The sequence below is a fragment of the Dromiciops gliroides genome, chromosome 5 (genome assembly GCF_019393635.1).
Source record: "Dromiciops gliroides isolate mDroGli1 chromosome 5, mDroGli1.pri, whole genome shotgun sequence".
Taxonomy (NCBI): Eukaryota; Metazoa; Chordata; class Mammalia; order Microbiotheria; family Microbiotheriidae; genus Dromiciops; species Dromiciops gliroides.
The window spans coordinates 114435767-114450792 of record NC_057865.1 but is presented as its reverse complement, the minus strand read 5'-3'; the positions used below and the strand labels follow the sequence as shown (position 1 = coordinate 114450792).

General features: G+C 42.6%; 1 protein-coding gene across 2 annotated transcripts in view; it reads right to left on the bottom strand.

The window, feature by feature from the left end:
* PLXNA4 (plexin A4) overlaps positions 1–15026 on the bottom strand; it is a 699236-nt gene that overhangs the window by 26900 nt on the left and 657310 nt on the right. For both annotated transcript variants that reach the window (XM_043965884.1, XM_043965883.1), the window contains exons 26-28: positions 4420–4523; positions 2692–2791; positions 823–1013 (exon numbers count right to left, since the gene is read on the bottom strand). In XM_043965884.1, coding sequence (XP_043821819.1) covers positions 823–1013; positions 2692–2791; positions 4420–4523 — 395 coding nt within the window. The remainder of the gene's footprint in view (positions 1–822; positions 1014–2691; positions 2792–4419; positions 4524–15026) is intronic.

Genomic DNA, 15026 nt, shown 5'->3' with positions numbered 1-15026 from the left:
AACAAGTCGCTTGGTCAGAACAGACAAACACAATCTGCTGGTTTAATTTGGGCATTATTCACACTTGCTAATGAATAGCTGTTGGGATTTTTTTGTTGTTATTTTTTTTATTCCATGATATAACCAGCCAGTCTGTTGAACAAAAGAGTGCAGAGTCAGCCTCAGGAGAAAAGAAGTGAAGAATGGGTGCAGTATAGCCCTGAAGTTTCCCAAGAACCTGGATTAATTTGATTCAGTCTGGCAATGGTTCAGGGAAAACTGGGCCAAGGTCAGTAATAATTCCCATTTCCATTGTGCTTCAGAGGCTTATAGAGTACTTTACTTCCAATAATGCAGTACAAGTTGGGTCAAGCAATCATAGATTCGGGGCTGAAATGAACCTCAGAAATCATCTAACCCAACTTCTTCATTTCAAAGGTTGTGAAAGTGAGGAAGCTAAGTGACTTGCCCAAGGTCACATAAATGGTAAGTAGAAGAGCCAGGATTTGAATGCTGGTCTTCTGACTCCAAATCCAGTGCTCTTTCCACTGGCTTTCAGATATTATTATCCCCCCTTTACAGATGAAGAAACTGAAACTCATAGACATTAAATGACTTGCCTGTATTCACAGCAAGTAGGTGAGAGGGAAGAATTTCCCCCAACAGGGAGACCAAGATTAATTGTCATTTGCTTTTCTAGGGCAAAGCTGAAGGATACGTAGGAGACATATTTTGCATGTGTTTGTGAGTGTGTGTTTGGCCAGACATACAGGGTTACAGAGATCTCATTATAGTGAGAAGGCATGTTCTTTGGTTCACCCCAGCCTCCCCCCATCCCCATACCTTAGTGGCCAATAGCCGGGTTAGGTAGATTTCAGATACCATCTTGCTTCCCCGGTCACCCTCCTTCTGATCCCCATGCTCATGATTCTTCACGAGGTGCCACATCTTGACCCCACTTTCCAGGTCAGGTGTGATCATGGGTGTGCGGGAACGGAGGCTGTCAGGGCTCCCCGTGTACCGGATCATATTTTCTGCCAAAGAAAACACCTCTAACTCGTGAGATTTCTCAGCTTCCCCTCTTTAGTTTCCTCTTTGGTTACTCTCTAGTGTGCCAACTCTGCTGTTGCAGATAATCTGCTAGAAATCCCTGGGCTACAACCTGCTGTAACTTTTATAGGGCTGGGTACTGCATCTTTGCGTTTGGCCTTCTTCTTTTTCATTGTTATTTTGGCAAATCTTATTGCCCCTCCATTGTTACTGTTGTTTCAGTCATATATGACTGTGATGCTGTTTGGGGTTGGCATTTCCTTCTCCAGCTCGTTTTATAGATGAGGAAACTCAAGCAAAACAGGGTTAAGTGACTTGCCCAGGGTCACATGGCTAGTGTGTCTGAGGCCAGATTTGAACTCAGGAAGATGAGTCTTCCTGACTCTAGGCCTGGCACTTTATCCATTGAGCCACCGAGCTGCCTCAAGTCGTTTGGAGCCAAGGACCATATCCTTCTTACCTCTCTAGCCCTTTCCCCCATGGTGCCTAGCACAGAGCTTTAAACATAGTTAGTATTAAAGAAACATTTCTTGACTGCTACCTCTGGATTTGTTCATGACCTTCCCTCCATCTGTCTCTTTATCATCTCATGTCCTTCACCTGCTTTAAGGCCTGATTTGAAATTTGCTCCCTTAGTTTCCCTAGATTAACACAATCTGGTCATATTTACTGTACTCCTTTATTCGATGCCCCCTTAGCACTTAGCAACAGCAACAACAAAGCAACAACTGCATGTAATCATGCTTTTTCATTGCAAGATACTTTCATATATGTCATTGAATGTGCATTATTACATTGTTGGAGCCTCATGACGTGAGGGAGGAAACTTTTGGTATCATTAGTCCTATCTTACAGATGAAGAGGTTAAGTGTTATATTTTATATCTAGTTATTATTTATATGGTCTAAGATTACATAATATAAATTATATTATATTAGAAATGTATACCACATGATATAAATTGTCCATTTACATATTATATATAGTTATATAATTATTTTCATGTTGTCTCCTCCATCAGAACCAGAGCTTTTGCTTATCTCTGTATTCCCAGCACTTAGCACAGTGCTTTCTTGGCACATAGTAAGAACTTACTAAATGCTTGTTGACTGACTAATTGACTGACTTGCTTAAGAACATACAGCCAGGCTGAGTGGTTGAGCCATGATCTACACCCACATCTTTCTTCTCCTCCATGCTGGTGTAGATTGTGTGTTTTCCTCACTCGTTGTTTCACAAGACTTCTCAAGTTGAATTTCTCTATGTTTGGAATCTCTGACTAGCTCATGAATGCCTCGAGAGTGATTGCTGGTGTCCCTGAACAGAAAGTGGGGGGCTCTAATCTTCTCTATGTCCCACTGTCCTTTCTCCTCATTGCTCCCCCCTCACTCTTCCATCCCATTTCCCCTCTTCATCTGGCTCCATTCATCATGACTCTTGATTCTCTCAGATGGAAGGCTCTACTAGGTCTCCTCCCTCCCTGTAAGAATTAGGGACTGCACCCAGTCATTATGCTCCTGCTGCCCAGTAGCCAGACTGAAGGACTCAGCTTGAGTCCCCTCTGGGGTCCTCAGATCGGCCAGACATGTTGCAGCCATTCTGTCTGCATGACCACCCCTGCTCAGGGCAGCAGCCTCAGCTCTCGGGATGATGAGTCCTTACCGTATTTGCTTGCTGATGTCCTGGAGACAGTGGAGTTATTCACCGCATTATACGCTGTGACTTGCTTAGAGACTAAAGCCACTATTGAGCCATCTGGTACCTAGAGAAGAAAGGTGTCTTATGAGGCGAGCATGGAAACATCAGCCCCACCATGAAACTAGGTTCAATGGGGTCACAGACAACAGAACTGGGAGGGACTGTAGAGAAAGGGTATTTTTCTTCTTGTTCACCGAATTGTGGGAGATCAGGGTCATGGTTCTGAAGAAAGGCCCTTAGAGGTCCTCTCTAGTCCAACCCTCTTAATTCTGTTCAGTCATTTTCGAGTGATGTCCAACTCTTTGTGACCCCATTTGCGGTTTTCTTGACAAAGATACTGGAGTGTTTTGCCATTTCCTTCTCCAGCTCATTTGACAGATGAGGAAACTAAGGCAAACAGGGTTAAGTGACTTGCCCAAGGTCACACAGTTCCTAAGTGTTCGAGGCTGGATTTGACCGCAAACATGAGTCTTCCTGACTCCAGGCTTAGCATGCTATTCAATGGGCCACCTAGCTATCCCCCCACTTCATTTTACAGATGAGGTAACAGAGGCCCAGAGAGGTTGTGACTTGCCCAAGGTCACACAGGAGAAGCTGGGATTGGAACCTTGGTTCTCAGCCTCTGAAATCACTTCTCTTTCTACTATACCTCACTGACTTCCTCAAATTAAGATGGAGAAGCCTTTGGGGAAATGGACAACAATGGATTTTGGAAGCAATATGGAAAAATAGAAAGAACACTAGACTTTGGACTCAGGAGATTGATGTGAGTCCCAGTTCTGCTAACCTCTATCTGTATAACCTGTCAGTTTCTGCCTACGTAAAATTAAAGGGTTAGCCTAGATGAGTCAAAGGTTATTACACCACTGACACACTGAATGACATGCTAGATTTGGAGTCAGAGGACCTGGGTTCAAATTCTGGCTCTTCCACTTGCTGTGACCTTGGACAAGTCATTGAAATATTTTTTGGTTGGATTGGACTAGAGAGCCTCTAATGTTCTTTCCCACTTTAGATCTTTGTCTGATGAAATCAGAATCCTTGATTCATAGCACAGGGATTTTAGGAACTGATGAGATTTGCCCTTTCTAAGAGGGAACTCGAGAGAGAGAGAGAGAGAGATAGGGAGAGGTAGAGGGAGAGTGAGAGGAGAGGGAGAGGGAGAGGGAGAGGGGGGAGAGAGAGAGAGAGAGAGAGAGAGAGAGAGAGAGAGAGAGAGAGAGAGAGAGAGAGAGAGAGAGAGGGAGGGAGAGGGGGAGGGAGAGGGGGAGGGGGAGAGAGGGAGAGAGAGAGAGAGGAAGGGAGGGGGCAAGTTGAGCCAGGACTCATATGTGCTATCACTATCATGCCATCTAAGACTGATTACCCTGCTGTGGCATCACTTGTTACTATACTCCAATGAAGATAGCCACTTCTGCCTAAAAATCACTAGATGACTCCTACCCTTAGTCCCTTTTTTAGGCTCCCAACCCATGCTCTGCAGGGAGCCCCAGGGCTTGATTCTTGGGGCCCAGGGCTTCTATAAGGGCATCCCCACTTGCACTAAATGAGAATAACAAGAAAAGGAATCAGGGCCTGCTTCTTGAGACCAGGAGAGCTGCTGTTAACTCCGTAACGCCTGACCTATATTGGACATCACAACAGTTTCCAGAATGGAGCTGCTTGGCTCACCTGACCCCTCCTTCTCCTTACCTGGTAATGGGCCAATGTGTTGAGTCTTTTCCAATCATTCTCGATCTTGGTGGTGATGTCTTCATCTTGTAGGATCATCCTGGCCCCACTTCCTTGTCGCCACTCTGTTAGGGAGAGGGATGGTGTTTCAAAGGGTTCTGAGATATATAATGAGAGTCTGGGGACCCTTACGCACACACCAACCCTAGCGTGTTGCTCACACACACAGACAATTAAGGATATGAACAGCACCAACACTGATGCCATAAGCAGCCATATGTTCTCATCTCTCACAATTCGCAGTTCCCTTCATAGCTGGGGGACAGGATGGAAAGGACACTGTTTTTGAGGTGGAAGAAGTGGGCTTGACTCCTGGCCCTGATACCAATTAACAGGCAGACTTCAGACACATTTATTTCTTCAAATAATGGATTTTTATTGAAATATTTTGTTTTTACAGCCTCTGGATGTTTCCTGTATCCCACCCCATCTCCCTTCCCAGACAGCCATTCCTTATAACAAAGGATTTTTTTAAAAAGGAGAAAATAATTCTGCAAAGCCAATCAGTGTATTTTTAAAAATTGACATCCCATGCAATGTTCTATATACATGGTCCTCTACCTTCACAAAAGGTTTGGAAGGCAAGGTCTTCTCATATGTATTCTTTGGAATCAAGTTTGTTCCTTATTATTTAGATTCTTCTTTGAATGTTTTTTTTAGAAAGATAATCTATCAATATTCATCCATTTACTTATCTATCCATTCATTCATGCTTTCATTTATTAATCTATCCATTCATTCATCCATTTATTTATCTATCTATTTATCCATTTATTTATTTATCTATTTGATAGCTACTTAGACACTTATGGACTATAAGCTCCTTGAGGGCAGGGGCTGTTTCACTTGTCTTTCTATTCCTAGTACCTTGGACAGTACTTGGTCCATGACAGATGTTTAATAAATGCTTACTGCTTAATTCTTCATCTTCTTTGTGCTTCACTGAATAAGCCCATAGGCTCCACATACACTGTAGCTTGGTCACACTGGTCTTCCTGCTGTTTTCCATACACAGAGCTCCGCCTTTTGCCTCCATATCTTTATACATATCCCTAAGACATTTCCTCCATTGCCTCCATACCACAGAATCCAGGTTTTCCTTCATGGCTCAAATCAAGCCAATCTTCTACAAGAATCCTTTCCTGATCTCCCCAGCTTTTTGCATCTCTCCTCTGTCCCCCCCATCAGTTTAAATCTATTTTGTGTCTATATATGAATTTATTGTCTTTTCTAGCAAGACTGTAAGCTCTGGGAGGGCAGGGACTGTGTTGCTTCATTTTGTATTCCCAGAGACTAATACACTAATACTAACACTTGGCATATAGTGTTTAATTAATGCTTGCTGATTGATTGATTGTATATAATAGGAGCATAAACTTTGAGCTAGAAGGCATCTTAGAAACCACCTAGTCTACCTCCCTCATTTTTTTTTCAGTCATTTCAGTTGTGTCTGATTCTTCATGACCCCAGTTAAGGTTTTCTTGCTAAATGTGCTGGAGTGGTTTGCCATTTCCTTCTCCAGTTCATTTTGCAGATAAGGAAACTGAGGCAAACAGGGGTAAGTGACTTGCCCAGGGTCACACAGTTAGGAAGCATCTGAGGCCAGATTTGAACTGAGTTCTTCCTGACTCCAAGCCCAGCACTCTATCCACTGTGACAGCTAGCTGCCTCCCTCTCTTACCTGACAGGTAAGACAATTGAAGCCCAGAGGATTAAAGTGATTGGCTCAAGGTAAGTGGATAGTAAGTGGAAGAGCTGTGTAGCCTCTTTATTCAAATAAGTGGCAAGGGCATGGTGCTAATGAGGCCAACACTATAGCTGTTTCATTCCATAGCCTAACCCTAGCAGGGTTGCCATTGGCCACAGATGATACTGAGTGAGGGAAATTTGGCTACCTCAACATGACTCATCCTGCCTCTTGGGAAGAAAGCTCCATCTGCCTGTGTTACTGGTAGTGAGTCAGAATTGTTACCGTTAGGTATGAAACCCTGCATGTTATTATGATATGGAGCTGACAACTGCATCCCCACAGTCACATTGCACAAACACCTACACTGATTAATCACACATGTAACACCGCAAGTGTGTCCATGAACCATATGTCAGAGACTTCTGTAAGCGTATAAGGTAGAGTCCATTCGGAGACATAGATATGTGCATTCCAGTCTCTGACAGAAAGTGCATGGAAATCCATGTGCTACCCAGATGGGTACAACCCACAGGAGAGCATGCGTGCATGTGTGTATGCGCACGCGCGCGCACACACACACACACACAGAGAATAGCCTCTTAAATTCAAGTACAATATACATTCCAGTCAAATGGCCAGAGAAATGTGGCTTCCAGACCTACAGGCTCCCATGCCATTCCTAAGTAGATGAAGTCACTTTTGTACTTTGGAAGAAGCTAGGTGCTTCCATTATGGTAATGGAAATAATGACTCAAGTGATTAATCCTGGTGCTGTTATGGATTCAGCCCAAGGCCCCAAGGGATCCATTTCCTGATTCACCCCTCATTTTCCCTATTGTCAGAGCAGGAATGTGGATATTCTACTTTGCCCTGCCTTGGGCTACAGTTGTCACATTTGGGGTATTTATAGGGATCCTGTCCCACCATCTCCCTGCCTTCCATTACCTCTGTGTTGACAATGCCTAAGAAGCACTACCTGGCCCAGAGCTCCAGACTTGTATTTCAAACTGGCTACCAGACATCTCCACCTCCCCTGTTTCTGCTAATGAAACTATCATTCTCCTAGTCACCCAGGCTCAAAGTCTTAGGGTCATACATAGAATTTAGAGCTGAAAGGGACCACAGAGGCCATTGAGACTGATGGCCAAGGAAAGCTGAGAAGTGAAGTGACTCATACATACATAGTCACCCAGGCAGCTAGCTAATAGCTGAGATTCAAACCCGGCTCCTTTGATTCCCAATACAGCCAACAATACTCCTATTGGACTACACTGCCATTTAGTAGAATGCCCTCATTGTATAGAGATGAAAAAGAGTCCTAGTGGGTAGAAGGGGCTCACTCAATGTCACAAAGCCAAGTTGGTGTCCCAGTCCAGGTATCCTCACTGGGCCAGGCCAGGATTCTTTCTGGAAAGGAATACCAAAAGTACAATTACATCAGCCAAGCTACTGATGAACACTCTCAATGGGTTCAGCACCACCCACTTCTTGGCAAGATTTCTCTCCAGTCTCCATTAGGGATCCAGATGCCATAATAACAATCCTTCACATGTGTCTTTCTTCCCCTGCCAACACGACCCTAAGATGTCAGTCGATGTAGGGTCAGTCATTGGCTCCAATCAATACACTTTCCATGAAGCAGCTGTGCCTCATCTTCCCTCATAAAATAATTTATGTCATTGGACTGAAAAGTGGCAATATGGTGTACACGGTGTACAGCAGGGGTGTCAAACACATGGTAATGGGCCACACACCACCAGATTAAGATGTAATTGGAAAATCTTTATAAAATAAGTACAAATACAATAGGACATTTGGTCAGTCATTCTTCTTGACCCCATTTGGTGTTTACTTGGCACAGATACTGGAGTGGTTGACCATTTCCTTCCCTTGCCCACAGGGTTAAGTGACTTGCCCAGGGTCACGAAGCTATTAAGTATCTGAGGCCAGGTTTGAATCCAGGAAGATGAGTCTGACTCTAGGCCTGGTGCTCTATCTACTGCACCACCTAGCTGCCAAAGATAGGTAAGGTTAATGTTCTTTCTAAGTCAATATGTAACTTCCAAGGAAATTTTGACACAACCCAACTCAAATAAACCATACATAAGAATCCCTGTGGGTTACATATTAACTTAGAAAAAAATCACAATGCATGTATGTGTACATGCATGTATGTGTACACACATATGTGTATATATGTATATGTACATGCATCTATGTGTATATATATATATATATATTCTTACTAACACATTACCACATTAAAATCAGAAACTGCATTTTAATCTGGTTTGGGCTACAATCAAAAGTATTGTAGGTCACACGTGGCCCATAGGCCTTCCTGAATTAGGAGGACCTGGGATGAAGTCTAATTTCTGACACATTGACTCTGAGCAAGTCATTTAAACTCTCAGTGGTCCAGGCAGCAATCTGAGACAAAATGGCCAGAAAAATAGATTGGGATCTGATTCTAGAGAACCCCAAATGCAAGAAACTCCATAATAGAAAGCTCAATCAGTTGTAGAGGTTGTATTTAATAGGCAAAGTGGAGCCAATGCAGGCCTTATAGCACTGGCATGAAATGATCAGATTATTGTGGAACAATGATAATGGATAACCAGTTGTAGAGAAGATATTCATATACATTGATAAAGGAAGTTCTTCACCAGGAACTCCCTACATTGATGAAATCACAGCTGGCTAAAAAATAATCCTAAAATCCTAGATTTAGAACTCTTAAGGACCTCTGAGGTCATACAGTTCAGCCAGGAAACTGAGGGCCAGAAAAATTAAGTAACTTGCCAAAGGTCATATGGGAACATTTACTTTGCACTTTGTCTCATGGCAATTCAATCCCATAAAAATGGGACTAGATAGAAAAGAGGCAATGTATTATTGTGAAAAGGTCGCTGGAATTAGAATCTGAAAACTTGGCTTTAAACTCCTAGAGTTTTCACATCCTCACTGGGAGCCCAAGAAAGTCAGAAAACTTCCTTAAGCTTCAGTTTCCTCACCTCTAAACTCAATATAATAACACTGGTGCTATGACATATACTTGTGAGGAAAGTGCTTTGTGAGTTTGAAAATATTTTTAAAAATTTTTGAAAGTATTACATAAATACTTTCTATTACATGCAATTCAAAATAGTAATTTATTTTTTATTTTTAGCATTTATTGAAAAATACAAATACTCAAGAATAAAGTAGATACATATACCAACACACACACACACATACATACATATACATATGTGGGGGGGGGTAGGAAGAGGAAGACGAACATAGTAGATAGAATACTGGACCTGGAGTCAGGAAGACCTGAATTCAAATTTGACCTTAGGCATTTATTAGCTATGATGCTGAGCAAGTCATTTAAAGTCATAGCCTCAGCTACTTTATCATTTTTAAAAATTTTTTTTTTAAGGGCAACGGGGGTTAAGTGACTTGCCCAGGGTCACACAGCTAGTAAGTGTCAAGTGTCTGAGGCTGGATTTGAACTCAGGTACTCCTGAATCCAGGGCCGGTGCTCTATCCACTGCACCACCTAGCCGCCCCTACTTTATCATTAAAATGGAGATAATAAATAATAGCATTTATCTTCCAGGGTTGTTATGAAGATCAAATGAAATAATATTTTTAAAAGTATTTCGTAAACCTTAAAACACTATACAAATGCCAAGATGGTGGTGATGGTGACGGTAATATTCTCCCATCTAAATTACAAATTCTGTGAGGGCAGGATCTCATCTAAAAGTGTCTTTCACAAATCTCTGCATATAGTGAATACAGTCCATACTTGTTGAGTTAAATTTAACTGAATTCTCATTGCTACTATACTAATCTGGGTCTTCCCTGCCTCTTGCCTAGACCATTGCAATAGTTTCTTAATTGGTCTCGTCTCATATTCCTCTTCATTTTACATCACTTGCTAGATTAATTTTCGTTATGGACAGATCTGATCATTTTCTTCCAGTGCTCAAAAGTCTTCACTACTAAGTAAAGTCTGAACTGAACAAAGTCTCAATTCTGGACAGCCTTGAATTCAAGGTCCTCAAGAATCAGATTCCAATCGACCTTTCTTTCCATCTCTTGTGTTCTTCAAAAGCCTACTTTCAAAGTGCCTTTGCTCACAATTCTCATTATACCTGGAACCTCCCTCCCCTTTCCCTACCCATCCTTTGAAGCTCAACTCAAATACCTTGGCCTCCATGAAACCTTCCCCTATCACCCCAATCAAAAGTCATTTCTCTCCCTCCTTGGCATCTTCACATCCCTCTTTTATGCATTTCCCATATTCTCTTTTGTATTCTAATTATTTGTGTATCTCTATCACTAAAGTGCAAGTTCCTTGAGGGGTGAGATCACATTTCTTTCATTCATTCATCACATTTTATTCATCCTTGTATGTCTCCCATTGCTTCGTACAGTATTTTGTACATAATTGGGACTTAATAAATATTTATTGACTTGTTCACTGATTTTTTAATCTACGCTTGTGTGTTGGAGCTCAAAACTCATTCTGAATTTAAGGGAGAATAGCCAGGGCTGTCATCCACATTGTATATACTGGTTAACTCACAAAAGGAAGGAAAATGACTTTCCCACAGTCACAAAGCAAAACAATGACATATCTGCAATTAGCATCTGGGTTTCCTGCATCCCCCTCCCTTAATCCCTTCTCTGTGAATGGCCTTTTTGCCATTCATTTTTGAAATCAGTGGTGGCCATAATAATGAAAATGTAAAGATGACATCCATGCTCAATGGACCAGATAAGAAGCCTTGATAGGCCTTTAGGGACCACTCATCACTTAGCCTTGCGGATGGTAAAGCTGTTGGAATTGATTGCGGTCATTAGGGCTTCAGGTCAGTTGGTATGATAGGGAAAAGGAGGAGAATTGGCTACCCTGAGGCAATCCCTTAAAAAAAACAACACTAACTAATGATAGGAAGGAGCAACTAACCTCAAGTTGGCTGTGAAGGTTACAGCAAGGGCAGCTGGGGCTCTAGTGAGGATGGCAGTCTTACCCCCAGAATCCCTCATTTGATATTGGTGAACCACCACAGATGGCATGGTATATTAGAAAAGAAAAATCTATTCTTTTGGTCCCCTCACTTGCTTGAAAAGACATGAATGTGTCCAGAATTTGAAGAGGTATTGCAGTATAGAGCATGGGAAATCTGGGTCCTACTCCTAGCTATGTCACTTACTCATTGCAAGACTCATGTCACTTCTTTGTATCTTCCTTTTCTCGTCTGTATAATGAAGAGATAGAACAGATGACCTCTGAGGTCCTTCTATGACCTCTAAGAACAGTGAGGTCACACTCAAATAGAAATGGGTTCCTGTGGCCACATATTGGTTTGACATGTAAATTAACATTATCTACATTTTATTTATTTTGTTAAACATTTCCCAATTACACTTTAATTGGGTTCCCAGCACTCTGGTGTCTTGCGGCCCATGAGTTTGACATCTTTGTCCAAGACCCTTCCCAAATCTAACGTGCTACAATTTTTTGATTCAATAATGTCTGGGGCAGAGAAGAATTCCAGAGTCCAAAGGCTTCCTATCAAGACAGTGTGGTGAAAACCCAAAGGATTCTGGAACATATGCCCAGGACCCTGAGAAGTGACTTTGGCACTTGTCCATGGGAGGAACCATGGCCTAAGTCTCTGCTGCTCTCTATTCAGTGGCCTGAGATGATGAGAATATCACAGTGCTGTTTCATGGCTGGAACCCAACACTGTTGGAAGCTCATTACCTTCCATTAAAATGGTAACAGGGCTGGCTGTATTTAGATAGAGAAAGTGCCAGGCAAAGGGGGAACTCCCTCTAGGTGGGCAACTGCCCCTTCTCTGTCTGATCAATGTAATGACAGAAAATCTCAGCAGGACCCGGAGGGAGTCCATATGGCTTGGTGGACTAAGCAGCCATGTATAGCGATTTTGGGGCACTGAATTCTAATCCTGATGGTGGTGTTAAGATTCTAGGCAAGTAAATAGGAGTCATTCAAATGCATCCAGTTTCTAGTCTGAAAGAAAAAATGGGGTACATAATTCTTCAAAGGGTTATAACAGAATGATGAGATAACTTTTGTACATTAAAATAGTGTTGTAGTTCAAAGAATGTGACTTGATTTTCCCCCTCTCGTATTGGGGATGGATTTACACTGAAATTCTTCGCCCTCCTAGTCCTTGTGACCCATGGCCCACAGACAGATTGGTGGAATTAGAAGTGCAGCCTGTGAAACAGAGCCTACTGAAATTACTTGGTAAGAGAATCAAACCAATAACCTTGGTATATGAGGTATTCTAACCAGTGAAACTCACTGGCCACAGACTCTCACACAGGACAATTATCTGAAGTACTCAATAACACCACCTAGTATTTCCCTTCTAAGTAGGTCAAAGCTCTCTCATTGGCTCTCTCCTGGGTGGATTTTTCTCTTCCCATAAAAAGGAATGAGTCTTTCCCTTTTACCACTGGGGAAAGGGAGACAAGCTGCAGGGAAGGGTGGAGTTATTGAATGTTTATGAAGGGGTCATGAGAGGTTTGATTCAATTCCTTCATTTTATAGGTGAGGAAACAGAGAGGTCCAGAGAGTGAAATGACTGGTCCAAAGTCGCACAGAAAGCTAGTGGATGAATCATCTACAACCAAGCTTTTCTTATTTTTCAGAGTCAAGTCTGATGCTTATTCCTCTGCTCCTTCTCCTAAACATTATTTCCTCCTGTCCGCACACTCATGCCATATGCAACTACATTCTGAAGCATGGGACCCAGCCAGAGCTGGAACACTGGCAGCAAATGTTCCTTGAGTATGGGGAATGTAGATTCCCTGGGGCTTAGTCCTCATTGGTTTGAAAAAAATAATAAAATCCTGTGGGTGAAATGGGTAACTAATCTCCCCATTTCTTCAAATGAGAAGGAGCTGTTGAGATGCAGCAAGCAAGATAGGAGTAAAAGAAGAATGGCCAGAGCAGACGGTGAGGAGACAGAGTAGAATGAGTCAGTGATCAGCTGTGGCCACAGACAGCAGTCATGAGACGGGTCAGCTGAGGTGAGTCTTATGGGTCATATTGACTTGGGTTCTGTTTCCAACAGGGAATTTAGTGGGGAAAGCACAGAGAGGAGTAGAAATAACTCTTGATTTGGAGTCAAAGGACCCAAGTCAAATCCCACCTCCAACACCACATAAGCTCTATGACTCTGGGCAAGTCTGTTAACCTCTCTGTTGTAAGGGTTAAAATTCTAGCTAGTCTGTCTAAAATATCTAATGAGTGGTCGCCAATAAATTATAAGCTTTAGCAAGAGTTAGGCTTTTAAGCATTTATTAAGGAAAACAAGAATTTGGTAAAAAGAGAGAGAAAGGCCTAGATTTCTATCTATTAAAGGGAGAGCACATTTTTAGCTCCCTTCTCCGCCAGCGTCCCCAGGAAAGAGCGCGAGACTGAGCGCCAGTCTCTTCCTTCCTCCTCCCACTCGCCCGCGTCACTTCCTCATGCCAAAGAAAAGACTCCTGGTCTTGCCCTCAAAGACCTTCCCTTCATGGGCGGAACTCTTCTACAGTAAGTCTCCAGCAGGTGGCATCATTCCAATCGTTACACTGTGCCTTAGTTTCTTCATCTGTAAAATGAGGGGATTGGGCAAGGTGTTCTCTGAGGTTCTATTCTTACTCTAAGCCTACGGTCCAAAAGACCATGGGATGGTAGCCCACACTAGTCTCCTGGGGTTTGATAACATGCACACAGCTATTCCAGGCATTTCACTTTGTGATGCTCCTTGAGATGCCCCAAAGAAAAGCATCATGGGATTTTAGCATGGCATTTAAAATTTAGCATTTTGCAGCTGAGAAGCAATATGATCTAGGGGAGAGAGGGCTGTACTTGGACTTTAAAAAGACCTAAGTTCAAGTCTTGCTTTAATTGTGGAGCCACTGGTGAGTCACTCTCAGTACCTGTGGACATCTCTCAAAGCCTATAGATGACAGACAAGTTACTGATTTTTGAAAGTTTGGGGAGAGTTTCCCTACTAGTGTCTAGATAGCTAGACCAATGATTTCATTGGTATAGGAACTTGCCAAAGGGGACTTGTACTTGTAGCCACTTTCTCTGTGAATATCAGTGAATTCTTGGGAGCTGTCCATCATTTCAGCTATCAGACTTACCCCACCTCTTTTCCCAGTAATCCACATTCTTAATGATGGCTTTATAGCAGACTTGTGGCCAAATCTTCCTGGGTATTATGCTCCAGCCTATGCTCCCTGACAGAGCAGGGGGAAAAAACTTTGTTGTTTACTCCCCTGAATTAACACTGACAACCTCTGGGCCATATGGCTGCAGAAGGAAGGTCAAGGGCATCATGGGACATGTGTTGCAGGGATGTATGGGAGGTGACAAGAAGAGTGTGGATAGCTTTAGTGCAAACTGGAAAAGTGACTGGCAGAGTGATGAGGGGTCAGCAGTATTGTCTTCTGTTCTGAAGGACAGCACATCCTCTCTCTCTCTCTCTCTCTCTCTCTCTCTCTCTCTCTCTCTCTGCATGTGTGTTGCCTGTTTAATTAGCCTTATGGGGCCCTAAGGCAAGGACTGTGTCTAATTTTATGCTCCGTGTGTTGTTGGTGTTCAACATATGCTTAATTATCATAACAGTAATGATAATAAATAGAACCCAGGTCTCTCAATTCCCAGTCCAGTGTTCCCTTTACCAAATGAGCTCCCTTTGATTCTGTTGCTAATGCTAAAATAGAAACCCCTCCTCTGGCTCCAAAATGTGAGCTAAGGAAGAAACCCCTGGATGCATTTGCTCAGGGGCAGAGAGGCAGCTTGGTCAATGTCATCCAGTAAAAGTGTCATTCCTCAAGGGCTTTGTCTAAG